This window comes from Canis lupus, chromosome 8, assembly GCF_048164855.1.
Source record: "Canis lupus baileyi chromosome 8, mCanLup2.hap1, whole genome shotgun sequence".
Classification (NCBI taxonomy): domain Eukaryota; kingdom Metazoa; phylum Chordata; class Mammalia; order Carnivora; family Canidae; genus Canis; species Canis lupus.
In genome coordinates this window covers 66553594-66567504 of record NC_132845.1, presented here as the reverse complement: position 1 = coordinate 66567504, position 13911 = coordinate 66553594, and the positions used below count along the sequence as shown (strand labels likewise).

General features: G+C 41.5%; 1 protein-coding gene across 1 annotated transcript in view; it reads right to left on the bottom strand.

Annotated features, from left to right (window-relative positions):
- Positions 1 to 13911, bottom strand: part of LMTK2 (lemur tyrosine kinase 2) — an 88050-nt gene that overhangs the window by 17579 nt on the left and 56560 nt on the right. The window contains exons 8-9 of the mRNA XM_072836986.1: positions 5663 to 5747; positions 4306 to 4427 (exon numbers count right to left, since the gene is read on the bottom strand). Coding sequence (XP_072693087.1) covers positions 4306 to 4427; positions 5663 to 5747 — 207 coding nt within the window. The remainder of the gene's footprint in view (positions 1 to 4305; positions 4428 to 5662; positions 5748 to 13911) is intronic.

Here is a 13911-nt window from a genome sequence, read left to right as displayed (position 1 = left end):
ACCCCAAAGACTGTAGTGAGAGATGAAGAGGGACACTATATCATACTTAAAGGATCTATTCAACAAGAGGACTTAACAATCCTCAATATATATGCTCCGAATGGGGGAGCTGCCAAATATATAAATCAATTATTAACCAAAGTGAAGAAATACTTAGATAATAATACACTTATACTTGGTGACTTCAATCTAGCTCTTTCTATACTCGATAGGTCTTCTAAGCAAAACATCTCCAAAGAAACGAGAGCTTTAAATGATACACTGGACCAGATGAATTTCACAGATATCTACAGAACTTTACATCCAAACTCAACTGAATACACATTCTTCTCAAGCGCACATGGAACTTTCTCCAGAATAGACCACATATTGGGTCACAAATCGGGTCTGAACCGATACCAAAAGATTGGGATTGTCCCCTGCATATTCTCGGACCATAATGCCTTGAAATTAGAACTAAATCACAACAAGAAGTTTGGAAGAACCTCAAACACATGGAGGTTAAGGACCATCCTGCTAAAAGATAAAAGGGTCAACCAGGAAATTAAGGAAGAATTAAAAAGATTCATGGAAACTAATGAGAATGAAGATACAACCGTTCAAAATCTTTGGGATGCAGCAAAAGCAGTCCTAAGGGGGAAATACATCGCAATACAAGCATCCATTCAAAAACTGGAAAGAACTCAAATACAAAAGCTAACCTTACACATAAAGGAGCTAGAGAAAAAACAGCAAATAGATCCTACACCCAAGAGAAGAAGGGAGCTAATAAAGATTCGAGCAGAACTCAACGAAATCGAGACCAGAAGAACTGTGGAACAGATCAACAGAACCAGGAGTTGGTTCTTTGAAAGAATTAATAAGATAGATAAACCATTAGCCAGCCTTATTAAAAAGAAGAGAGAGAAGACTCAAATTAATAAAATCATGAATGAGAAAGGAGAGATCACTACCAACACCAAGGAAATACAAACGATTTTAAAAACATATTATGAACAGCTATACGCCAATAAATTAGGCAATCTAGAAGAAATGGACGCATTCCTGGAAAGCCACAAACTACCAAAACTGGAACAGGAAGAAATAGAAAACCTGAACAGGCCAATAACCAGGGAGGAAATTGAAGCAGTCATCAAAAACCTCCCAAGACACAAGAGTCCAGGGCCAGATGGCTTCCCAGGAGAATTTTATCAAACGTTTAAAGAAGAAATCATACCTATTCTCCTAAAGCTGTTTGGAAAGATAGAAAGAGATGGAGTACTTCCAAATTCGTTCTATGAAGCCAGCATCACCTTAATTCCAAAGCCAGACAAAGACCCCGCCAAAAAGGAGAATTACAGACCAATATCCCTGATGAACATGGATGCAAAAATTCTCAACAAGATACTGGCCAATAGGATCCAACAGTACATTAAGAAAATTATTCACCATGACCAAGTGGGATTTATCCCTGGGACACAAGGCTGGTTCAACACCCGTAAAACAATCAATGTGATTCATCATATCAGCAAGAGAAAAACCAAGAACCATATGATCCTCTCATTGGATGCAGAGAAAGCATTTGACAAAATACAGCATCCATTCCTGATCAAAACTCTTCAGAGTGTAGGGATAGAGGGAACATTCCTCGACATCTTAAAAGCCATCTATGAAAAGCCCACAGCAAATATCATTCTCAATGGGGAAGCACTGGGAGCCTTTCCCCTAAGATCAGGAACAAGACAGGGATGTCCACTCTCACTACTGCTATTCAACATAGTACTGGAAGTCCTAGCCTCAGCAATCAGACAACAAAGGGACATTAGGGGCATTCAAATTGGCAAAGAGGAAGTCAGGCTCTCCCTCTTCGCCGATGACATGATGCTCTACATGGAAAACCCAGGAGTCTCCACCCCAGGATTGCTGGAACTCATACAGCAATTCGGTAGCGTGGCAGGATACAAAATCAATGCCCAGAAGTCAGTGGCATTTCTATACACTAACAATGAGACTGAAGAAGGAGAAATTGAGGAGTCAATCCCATTTACAATTGCACCCAAAAGCATAAGATACCTAGGAATAAACCTCACCAAAGATGTAAAGGATCTATACCCTCAAAACTATAGAACACTTCTGAAAGAAATTGAGGAAGACACAAAGAGATGGAAAAATATTCCATGCTCATGGATTGGCAGAATTAATATTGTGAAAATGTCAATGTTACCCAGGGCAATATACACGTTTAATGCAATCCCTATCAAAATACCATGGACTTTTTTCAGAGAGTTAGAACAAATTATTTTAAGATTTGTGTGGAATCAGAAAAGACCCCGAATAGCCAGAGGAGTATTAAAAAAGAAAACCATATCTGGGGGCATCACAATGCCAGATTTCAGGTTGTACTACAAAGCTGTGGTCATCAAGACAGTGTGGTACTGGCACAAAAACAGACACATAGATCAGTGGAACAGAATAGAGAATCCAGAAGTGGACCCTGAACTTTATGGGCAACTAATATTCGATAAAGGAGGAAAGACTATCCATTGGAAGAAAGACAGTCTCTTCAATAAATGGTGCTGGGAAAATTGGACATCCACATGCAGAAGAATGAAACTAGACCACTCTCTTTCACCATACACAAAGATAAACTCAAAATGGATGAAAGATCTAAATGTGAGACAAGATTCCATCAAAATCCTAGAGAAGAACACAGGCAACACCCTTTTTGAACTCGGCCATAGTAACTTCTTGCAAGATACATCCACGAAGGCAAAAGAAACAAAAGCAAAGATGAACTATTGGGACTTCATCAAGATAAGAAGCTTTTGCACAGCAAAGGATACAGTCAACAAAACTCAAAGACAACCTACAGAATGGGAGAAGATATTTGCAAATGACATATCAGATAAAGGGCTAGTTTCCAAGATCTATAAAGAACTTATTAAACTCAACACCAAAGAAACAAACAATCCAATCATGAAATGGGCAAAAGACATGAACAGAAATCTCACAGAGGAAGACATAGACATGGCCAACATGCATATGAGAAAATGCTCTGCATCACTTGCCATCAGGGAAATACAAATCAAAACTACAATGAGATACCACCTCACACCAGTGAGAATGGGGAAAATTAACAAGGCAGGAAACAACAAATGTTGGAGAGGATGCGGAGAAAAGGGAACCCTCTTACACTGTTGGTGGGAATGTGAACTGGTGCAGCCACTCTGGAAAACTGTGTGGAGGTTCCTCAAACAGTTAAAAATATACCTGCCCTACGACCCAGCAATTGCACTGTTGGGGATTTACCCCAAAGATACAAATGCAATGAAACGCCGGGACACCTGCACCCCGATGTTTCTAGCAGCAATGGCCACGATAGCCAAACTGTGGAAGGAGCCTCGGTGTCCAACGAAAGATGAATGGATAAAGAAGATGTGGTTTATGTATACAATGGAATATTACTCAGCTATTAGAAATGACAAATACCCACCATTTGCTTCAACGTGGATGGAACTGGAGGGTATTATGCTGAGTGAAGTAAGTCAGTCGGAGAAGGACAAACATTGTATGTTCTCATTCATTTGGGGAATATAAATAATAGTGAAAGGGAAAATAAGGGAAGGGAGAAGAAATGTGTGGGAAATATCAGAAAGGGAGACAGAACGTAAAGACTGCTAACTCTGGGAAACGAACTAGGGGTGGTAGAAGGGGAGGAGGGCGGGGGGTGGGAGTGAATGGGTGACGGGCACTGGGTGTTATTCTGTATGTTAGTAAATTGAACACCAATAAAAATAAATAAATAAATAAATAAAAATAAAAGAAAAAAAAAAAAGTAGTCCAAAAGAAGACAAGAGAAAAGGAAAATAGAAAAAGCAGAATAATAGCACAAAAAAATTTATATATAAATTAAGAAAGCTGTAACAGAAATCGTTAGTCAAAGACATAAACACATTTTTTCCAACTTTCATTAAACTGATCTCCTATAAATCACAGTATTACATATTGGTCCAAACCTCTTCTTGTTTTTTTCATTCACTTCAATAAATATTTAAAATGTCTCTTATACTGTAGGCCCTACAGTAGCCACAGAAAAAAAGCCGAGTTCCTGCTTTTATGGACCTTATTACTGTTGAATGGGTAAGAGAAAAGTTAATTATTACCATCGCAATTGTGATAATTGATATGAAGTCAATAAACTTTTTCATACCATCAGGCATTCCTGTGTTCCTACATCTTAATTATTTTTCCTCAAGTACTCAAGGGGAAGGAAGTTAGGACTTTGCTACACAAGAGAGGCTAACAAAATGGTAAATCTATACATACCAGATGTTACTATACTTAGTTTGATCTGCAGTTAGTAGTCTGTCTTGAAAGCTGGTTACTAATTCTGGAGCGGTCCATCGCAGAGGGAAAATTTTTTTATCATCTGTTTCAATATAATCCTCCTGTTTTGTCAGAAAGCATACAGGATTTTAAATTCTATTACGCTTGTTAATGAACTTAATGATTGAACACCAGGTCATTCTCAGAAACACATACTGAACCTAAAAGATGAATCAGAAAAAGTAGTGGGAACGAAGAGAGATTTTCTGGGCAGAAGGTGGGTGAGGTTTTCTCTGAAGCCTCCTGGGCTTCGCAAGCTGCTCTCTGAGCCATGAACGCTTACTCAGTCAGCCTTCCAGGAAACGGAAGGTACGCCACGTCTAATGCACAGAACATGGTTTCTGACTGAGCAAAACATCTTTTAAAATATGCTGGGCATTATGCCCCGAGTAGCATGGCAGTGCCTAAGGTTAATGAGTAAGAGCACAGACTGGGCTGTAAGTCCATGCTCCATTACTTACCAGCTAGCTAGCTACTCTGGGCAAGCAACAGATGTGTTAAGCCTTTTTCTTTATCTGTATAATAAGGATGATACAATACCCTTTTATGGTAAGGATTAAATGAGATACTGTCAGCAACTATTTCCTTGTGCTTGGTACACATCAAGGGCTCAAGACACGAGAGCTACTATGTAGACACATAACCAACTTATATTTGCATGTTTTAGTTACAAAGTACTATGAAAACATGACCCCTGTGGTCCTCACAAGAACCAGTAAGACAGAACAGATATGATCCTCATGTTATTGCTGATGGCATAGAGCCAGGACAATCACCTTCTCTGCTCTAAATCATGCTATCTCATTCAGTTGGGTGACATAAAAATAAATGAAAACCTCATCTACTTCTTATCTTGTTTGGGGATAAGTTTATGGCAGAGTTTAAAGAATGTAAATTCCATGCTTACTAAATCTGACCCAGAATTTTACTGGAGAAATGCCGATTTCATCTATTTTATTATACAGGTGGGTCATGATTACTGCCCATGTGTTCATACTAAAATGTATTATATACCATCAGACTATATCAATTATTCTGTGTAAAAAGTCTTACTTTTAAACAAAGCCTTTGGAAAGCTGTCACAAAACCTCAGCACAGAGCCACTATGCAGACAAACCACACGTCAGAAGCCAACACTTCTGTTAAAATGACTAGAACAAACCACTTTCCAGAAAGGCCACAATAACCAAGATTCTTGCCCCCTCTTCCACAACTAGAGTGGCATTTTGTGATAGGACCACCTCATGACTATGAAATTAAATCAGCTGTAGGAAAGAATCTTTAAGCCTTGGCTTACCTTGTACCTGCTGAATCCTATTCCGTAGTCTCCCACTTTCACATTCAGGTCTGAGGTAAGAAAACAGTTCCGCAGGGCTAAGTCACTGAATACAGAAAGAGCGAAGTGAACACAAGTGTGAAGGGGAACCCACAAACAAGCAGGACGATGTCACCCCAAACTGCTGTGAACAAGGCTTTCTCTATGAAGCAGAGTGGCATGTTCAGCTCTCTGCTCAGTAATGTCTTAAAATTCTTTTTTTAATGGAAAAAGGATTAAATATAATATTTTTCATTATTTAAGTCCATGGAAATGATCAGATTTTTTTTTTTTTTTTTAACAAATAACTGCTACACAGCAGGGCATCTGGATGGCTCAGTCGGTTGAGTGTCTAACTCGTGATTTCAGCTCACGTCATGATCTCAGGGTCCTCTGGCTCCATAACACTCAGCAGGGAGTCTCTGCTTCTAGATTCTCTCCCTCTGTCCGCCCCCTGTGCTCACTCCTCATGCGCGCACACACTCTCTCTAATAAATCTTTTTTAAAAAAAAACAACTGCTAAGGTTAAATACAGACCACATTTATACCTTGTGCTGCACTGATACCAGATTTATGGCCCATTTCCTAGTGTTTGAAGAGTGACCAAGAATTTTTAAATACTATAGGCTGAACTATCTAAATAATGTTTTACAATAACCTATAGTACTTGCGTAACAATCTAGTGGTAGTCTATTTATTATAAAGAGAAATAAAATTACAACTTCAAATACCCAAAACTAATTATATTTAAAATGTTGTTTTTTTAACTTCTTTTTCAAAGATATGGGAGCATTTTGAGGAGGCACTTTCCATATTACTTGGCTTTCTTGCAAACCCCACTTCTCTACAGGGAGGTAAGGAGCACATTTTCAGGACTTACTGAAAACAATTTACATAGTTTATTTAAGAACAGATTAATTCTCAAAAACACATGTTGAAAAGTAAAAACTACTTTTTCTGAAGGACCTTTCCATATAGACAACAGAGTAAACACTTTGGATTTCGTATAAGCCCCTTTTTATCTTTCAATCTTTCAATCTTCTTGATTTAAGTTTATTTAAATCAAGTTTAAGTAAAATTGTACTTAAGTACAATTTTAAGTACTTAAAAGTTTAAGTAAATTTAAGTAAAAATTTAAGTAAAAAATCGGGTACTTTAAGGTACCCGATTTATAGTTTCAAATCATAAAGTTATCAAAAACTCTCCATAGTCCAAAACTCAAAATGTCTGTCTTTATAGGACTGTAGAAGACAACAGCTCAAATTAATGATTAAATACTTATTTTCAAAGATTTTAGTTTCTGAAGCTTACATGCCTGAAAGAGGATGATGATGAGGCTAATGACGACAGCAGCTATCACTGATGTAACTCAGTGACAGCCTGGCTGGCACCTAATGACACTGATTCAATCATATGTTCATGGCTAAGATTTGCAAAGCACTTCCTTTACACTGGGCAGTTCTCTAGCTCTATACACATATTAACTCATTTAATCTGCATGACGAACCTTGGAAGTGGATACTCTCTTATCTTTCCCATTTACAGAGGAGGAAGCAGGTAGAGGATCAAAGTAACTTTGCCAGGGCTGTAAAGCTAGCAAGACGCCGTCCCCACCAGTAGTTATCAAGCGCCGATGCATCAGCAATTGGCAAGCGCTGGTCTGGGCATATGGTTGGTACCCAAGGAACACATGCTGGTGTTCTAGATCTAGACATCCAGTTGGTTCTGTTCAATCGTATTTACACTGGGTTCACTAGTGGTAATTTTTGTGGTGCTCTCCTCAGAAGCCCTCAGGCCTCCTGTGGTCTCTGGGAGCAACAGAGAAACTTCAAATTTTAAGAAGAAAACTGGTGTCTCTTTTTTTTTTTAACTGGTGTCTCTTTTGGACTGAAGGGAGGCAAGAGGGAGGAAGAAGCAGTATACTCTCTGAGGGCAGAAAAAGGGAAATGCTCTCAGCCCAGTGGCATGGTCCACTGGTCCAACAGCTCAAATAGGATGGTGCCGCGAGTTCTGCCAACATGGCTCTGTCCCCAAGCAACACTGATGGGCATTTCCAGAGTCTCTAGAAACAGATCCTTCTTAACCTTGCCCACATCTCTCTCCTAAGACCAGAATTAAAAGCTGGGTGCCAGTATTCCAACAGGGCCCTGTGTGTTTATCACCTGCAGGCAGGAAGCAGCCTGAGCACTTGGCGCCTTCCCCTTGGGTCATCCAAGCAGCTAAGCCTTGAGCAACTCCTAGACTGCCCTGCTCTTTCCCTCCCTCCTCTTCGCTCTCCTTACACATGTTCAGTGCGGTTCTTTAGACACATCAAATGTGAAGGTTACGGAAAAGGTGAAAAGTCACATAAGCAAAAGGCCTTTGACTTTCACTGTAAAAGGCTTAATCCTAAAACTCTAACACAATCCAACTGATGTTCTCAGGGCAGGGGAAAGAGGAACGCTTCTCACCACTTGAAAACAGAAGTAATGAGGACAAAAACGAGGGTGGGACTGGAGGAGCTTCTTCTAAACCTGCCCCCTTAAATCCACTGCATGTGTGCCAGCGCCACACACAACACAGGGTGGGAAGTGACAAAGGCCATCTTAGAACTAGTCTCGGCTCCACTGCTCAGAAGCCGTGTGACTCTTGAGCACGACTGTTGCTCAGAGATTTTAAATTCGAGGAAGAAAGATTCACCTCCATGTGCTGTCTGGGAAGGAAGGTTTGGTGACACGTGGCATCTGTGACTTACAATGTCAGGGGCCTGTATGGCCATTCAAGCTATTTTTTTACACCGAATAGAGTTCTTTAATTTTCATTTTGAGTCATTGGTGATCACTGTTGTTTCTTCAGCTGTGAACGCATGGCTGATGCTGGGGAGATGGATCTCACTTCGTTTTATACTGTGTGCTGTGAAAGTGCTAAATTACTTTGTGATTATGAGCAAATTTTCTATTTGACAAAGCCCTGCTGTGGGATCTTAATGATTCTTCTGTACCAGATTGTTCTCTTACAAATATATATGTTAGAAAAATATGCACACTTTCAAATAGAAGAGGGTGAGGCTTTTTAGCCATAGAAATCACTTTAATAAGAGCTGTATGATAAATTGTTGAGCGAGTATAAATATTTTTACGTCTATCAGGGTTCTTATTTGGAAGGGTGCTCTCACCATTCCCCTTGTTGAAGAGAGTAAAGTGGTTCTAAATGTTTATGAAGGATGTGCGTGCTTGCTCCGGAGGTCCCAGGAAAAGCAGGCCCCTCCCAGATCACTCGAGAACACTGGCCGCCTTACGGGGACTGAACCCACACTTTCTTTCATGAAAAAGATGCAGATGAATTACTTTTGTGTTATATAGAAAAACAGCAAATACACGTAAGTACCTGCAAATATATGTAAATATTGATATACGGGGTGTCTGTGTGTGGTCGCAAGGCCTGTAAGCAGGTGGGCGGGGCCACCCTGGGGCCGTCGGGTCAAATGTGAACACGTGCTCTTCATAACTGCGTCACTCTGGGGCTGTCATGACTGCTGTACTTGACCGTTTCTACTGTACACTTCATTTGCAATCTATTTTTAATAAACTTTGTATGTATTTAAAAAAAAAAAGAAGCCGTGTGACTTTGGGCAAATCATTGAACACATCAGAGCTTCAGTTTACTCACAAACAGGGATGTGCTGTAAGGGCTTACTCACAAGGTTCTGTGAGGATAATATAAAGCAAGAGATGAAATGTTCTCAAAATTTTAAAGCACTATCTAGTTCCAAGATAATATAATTTGATTCAAAATTGGTGAAAACAAATATTCTCTGAAGCCCAATAATACACAAAGCTAGGGCAGCCCCGGTGGCACAGCGGTTTAGCGCCATCTTCAGCCCAGCGCGTGATCCTGGAGACCCAAGATCAAGTCCCACGTCGGGCTCCCTGCATGAAGCCTGCTTCTCCCTCTGCCTGTGTCTCTGCCTCGCTCTCTCTCTCTCTGTGTCTCTATGAATAAATAAATAAAATCTTTAAAACACACACACACACACACACACACAAAGCTAGAGAAGAGAAAAACACAAAGGTGTCACTTAACAACACAGGTAATTATTGACGTCAATGGCTGCTTTTGGTCAGGAAACACAAACATACCCAGTATATTCTTCCTTCAGGTTGAAAAACAGGTCCATCAGGGAGGCTGCCAAATGATCCAGCCTGACAGCCTCTGGCTCAGTCCCCTCAGCTACAGCAAGGCCATCACCTGCGTCTGCACAGTCAATGACCACAGGGGCCTCAGCCGTGGAAGCAGGGCAGACAGATGCTAGAAGTGAGGATCCACAGATCTCAAGAGCTCCCCAGCCTGACTCACAAGGAAGCATTACTACTTGTTCTCAGCTCACGCCAGACCTAGAGTTAACCCAGCTCCAGCAGGAATGCTTGACCAGAAATGGCTTGGTGAGGCTGGAGCCATTCCCAAAATCGCCCACACTTCTATTCACGTTACACAGGCTTTCCCGAGCAAGCAGAGTTCCTGATAGAGAGAGGCATAGGTGGAGGGATACCTGGGTGGCTCAGCAGTTGAGCATCTGCCTTTGGCTCAGGGAGTGATCCCAGCATCCTGGGATTGGGTCCCGCATCAGGCTCCCTGCATGGAGCCTGCTTCTCCCTCTGCCTGTCTCTCTCTCTCTCTCTCTCTCTCTCTCTCTGTGTCTATCGTGAATAAATAAATAAAATCTTAAAAAAAAAAAAAAAGATTTAAGAGAGGCACAGGTGGGAAGCAAAAGAACTGACACTGCTAAATATTCTCCTAAGGCGTGGTAAACGTTATCTAAGTCCTCTCGACAACAGCACTTCAGGATAAAAACTATCTCCAATTCATAGAAGAAACAGGTTCAGAAGGATTAAGTAACAGGGCTTATCTTGGTAAAGCTGACAAGAGGTGAATTAATAAACTTGAACTCCTACTTTTTGCATTGTTCACCAGACCGCTCTGCTGTTGGCAGTCATAAAAGTTAAAAAAAATCACTATGGGTTTTGAGGAATTGCCATTTACCACTCAAAGATGGGATGCAGCTCAAAGAGATACAAGCTCAAGGTGAAAATGAGAGGACTCTGATAGGGTACAAAGGACAGTTTTGACAACTTTCACCCTGATTTATTAGGCCAGTCCTTGCTAGTTGAACGAGACTACATTTACTAAGCACCTCCTGCATGTCAGGCACCTGTTAGGCTTCGGATGTACAGAGAACACTCAGGCTGTGAAATTCTGGGTGGACGCAGAGAAGGTCTGTGGCTAGAATGTGGGCCACCACCCCTGGCCTGGGTTTCGAGGGCTGGTAATAAAATGGGGACAAAGCCTTTGGTTCTCAGTTTTCTCCAGGGCTGGGCCAGAGCTGACATTGAGCTAGACAGTCAGGTTTCTATGGGTTTCAACCTCCCAGTTATGGCTTATCTCCTCACTGTATACATGATCACAAGACTGGACAAAATGCACAAGGAAGCAGTCTTCAGGTACTGGACAGTGAAGACCCCAGGGTTCTGATCCTGAAGGAAAACAAAATACCAGAGGTGAGCTTCACATATGCTCTACCTTTCTGTTTAGGGTCACTTTCCAAACCACAGCACAAAGATACAGAGCCCAGAGAGCAACAGCCTCCCTGGCTGGTGGAAACAGAGGCTGCCAGAGAGGCTGATTGTAGGGCAGGGTAGAAGAAGAGAGAGCAAGCTCAGAGACCAAGCAAGCACCCCAGAAATCTACGTGAGGGTCCCTCTGAGTCTTGTCTGCGGCCGACTCCTGAGCTGGGTACATACGTACCCTGGGAGACAATAAGGAGCTGACAAGATACTCCACAGAACTGGGAAGACTGGTTAGAGTGGGGAGACCTCCCTTAACATCCTGGTGACAGCCCTCAAAGTCCTTAGAAGACAGTTACTGTGATACAAGGCAAGGGATCCTCTAGGCCTGTCCTAAAGGTGTCCATACCAGGATGGAGCTGAGCTGCCAATTAAATACTTTCCAGGATGCAACTGCACACTCTTCAAAGTGATAGTTCTCACACTGGGCATATACTGGAATCACTTGGGAGGGAAGTGAAGACACAACGGGCCTGCAGTGGAGTGGCCAGGAGTACCTTCAACCCCCAGAATCCAAGCCTGGCCTAGAAGGCTGCACCAGATCAGGGTCAGGGAAGGCCAGCATGGCTCAGGTGTGCACATTTTAACCAGTGACAAACCAGCAGGCTTTAGAACACAGCTGGTATTATGCCATGATCCCAGAACATGAATTTTCCCATGAGGCCTAGAGTCATCTAGAAAAATGGGATATTTAATACCTTACTTACCACTGATAATTTGAAGTTGAGGTCTAGGGTCCCAAGGCAAAGTGGCCCTCCACACGAAGACATCACTTTCGTTTTCCCTCTGCTTCATACACTCAGCCTACAGCATGCTTTCCTTCCTGAGGACACAGCACATAGAGCCCAAGCCGAGAGCTCTGTGCTCTCTAATCCTCTCAGTCGCTTTTTGCATTAACTGGGTTATAAGAATACTAGTTTTTTTTTTTCTGAGATTTCCTCAAGTGTGGTCATTCATTTTTTTTTTTTTTAATTTAAAAAAAAACAAAACAAAACACACTTCTTTAAAAGTATCTTCCTCCCGCAGCAACACCCATTCCAGGTAACATGTATTAACAAACTGGTAGATATAATCTTTCTGTGTTTTTCTATATACATAGCATACACACAAGAAAATACAGATAAAGGAATAAGGAGCATTTGCTTTATGTGCCATCATGCCCACCCCCTACATCTTTCTTTCTTAACAAACAACATCACAATGTGGAAATCCTTGAGTCAACTAATATAGCAGCTCTCTTTCTCTACAATAGCCATGAAGTACACCACTACACCACAGTATGAATGGCGTGAAATTGGTTCCTGTCCCTGTCCCACCCCCTATAAACATTGACTTTGTCCTGTTTATTTATTTATTTTTTTTTGCCACTGCCTCAAACAACGCTGGGACAGATTATTCCAATCCACATCCTTAAATTCCGGTGTCTCTCTGTCCCATGGAAGTAAGTCTATCAACGGGGATGTGTATTTTTAATTATACAGCTATTGCCCCAATTGCTCTTCAGAAATCGGTAATGAGTAATATGGGATTCAGGACAGAAACTTCCCCACATTGCTACTAGCAACAGGCATGGCAGTTCCCTTGGCTCTGAGGTTCCATGACTTTAACCTGCATGTCTCTGGCTAATGACTGGGATCACCTTCCTGTCTGCTGGCCTGTCTCTGCCCGTCTGTCTAGAGGCTCATCGTCCTCTCACCAATTCACAGGTACCCATTGTGTGTCAGGAGCAGTTGCCCTTCAGCTGCTCATGTTGGCAGCTACACCTTCCCAAGTCTGTTGTCTGCCAACTTTGTTGTGGTGTCTGTTGCTATGCAAAATATTTAATATTTATAGAATAATCAACCTTTCATGTAATAGCTACCCTTTACTTTACAACTCCTGAGTTTCCTACCTCAGGAAAGGAAGGCCTTTTTAGTTAGGAGGCCTCACTCAGCCCTGGGTAACACATAGAGCCTTCTGGAATTTTGCCAGTTATCACATTTATTTCTTATATTTTAGTTTTTATATACAGGGTGCTGTAGACGTCCAATATTTTCCCAGATGAGTAACTAACTGCCTGCAATTAATAGGGAAGCCATCTCTTCCCCGCTGATATGAGTATCAGTTTTGCCATACATTAACTTGCTCTATATACTGTCTACTCTCCAGTCTGTTTCTCCATCAAAACCACAATGATCTTGGGCATTGGGGTGGCTCAATCAGTTAAGTGTCTGCCTTCAGCTCAGGTTACGATCCCAAGATCCTGGGATCCAGTTCCACACTGGGGGGGGGGGGGGGGGGGTTGTGTGTGTCCCTGCTCAGTGGGGAGTCTGCTTCCTCTCCCTCTCCCCCTGCTCATGCTTGCTCTCTCTCTCTCTCTCTCTCTCTCAAAATAAATAAATAAAATCCTAAAAAAAAAAAAAAAACCCAAAACAAAAAACACCATACTGATCTCTACAGTGGCTTGCTGGGAATTCTGATACCTCGTAAAGCAAGCTTCCCTTTCTGCTCCAACAATTCCCTTCTTTTTCATACTGTACTGGCTCTTTTAGACATTTATTTTTTCCACGTGAAGCTAAAGATAATTTTATTCATCCTCCCTGCCACAAATGCTGTGAGGATTCTTACTGGGATTGTTTATGAAGTTTACGT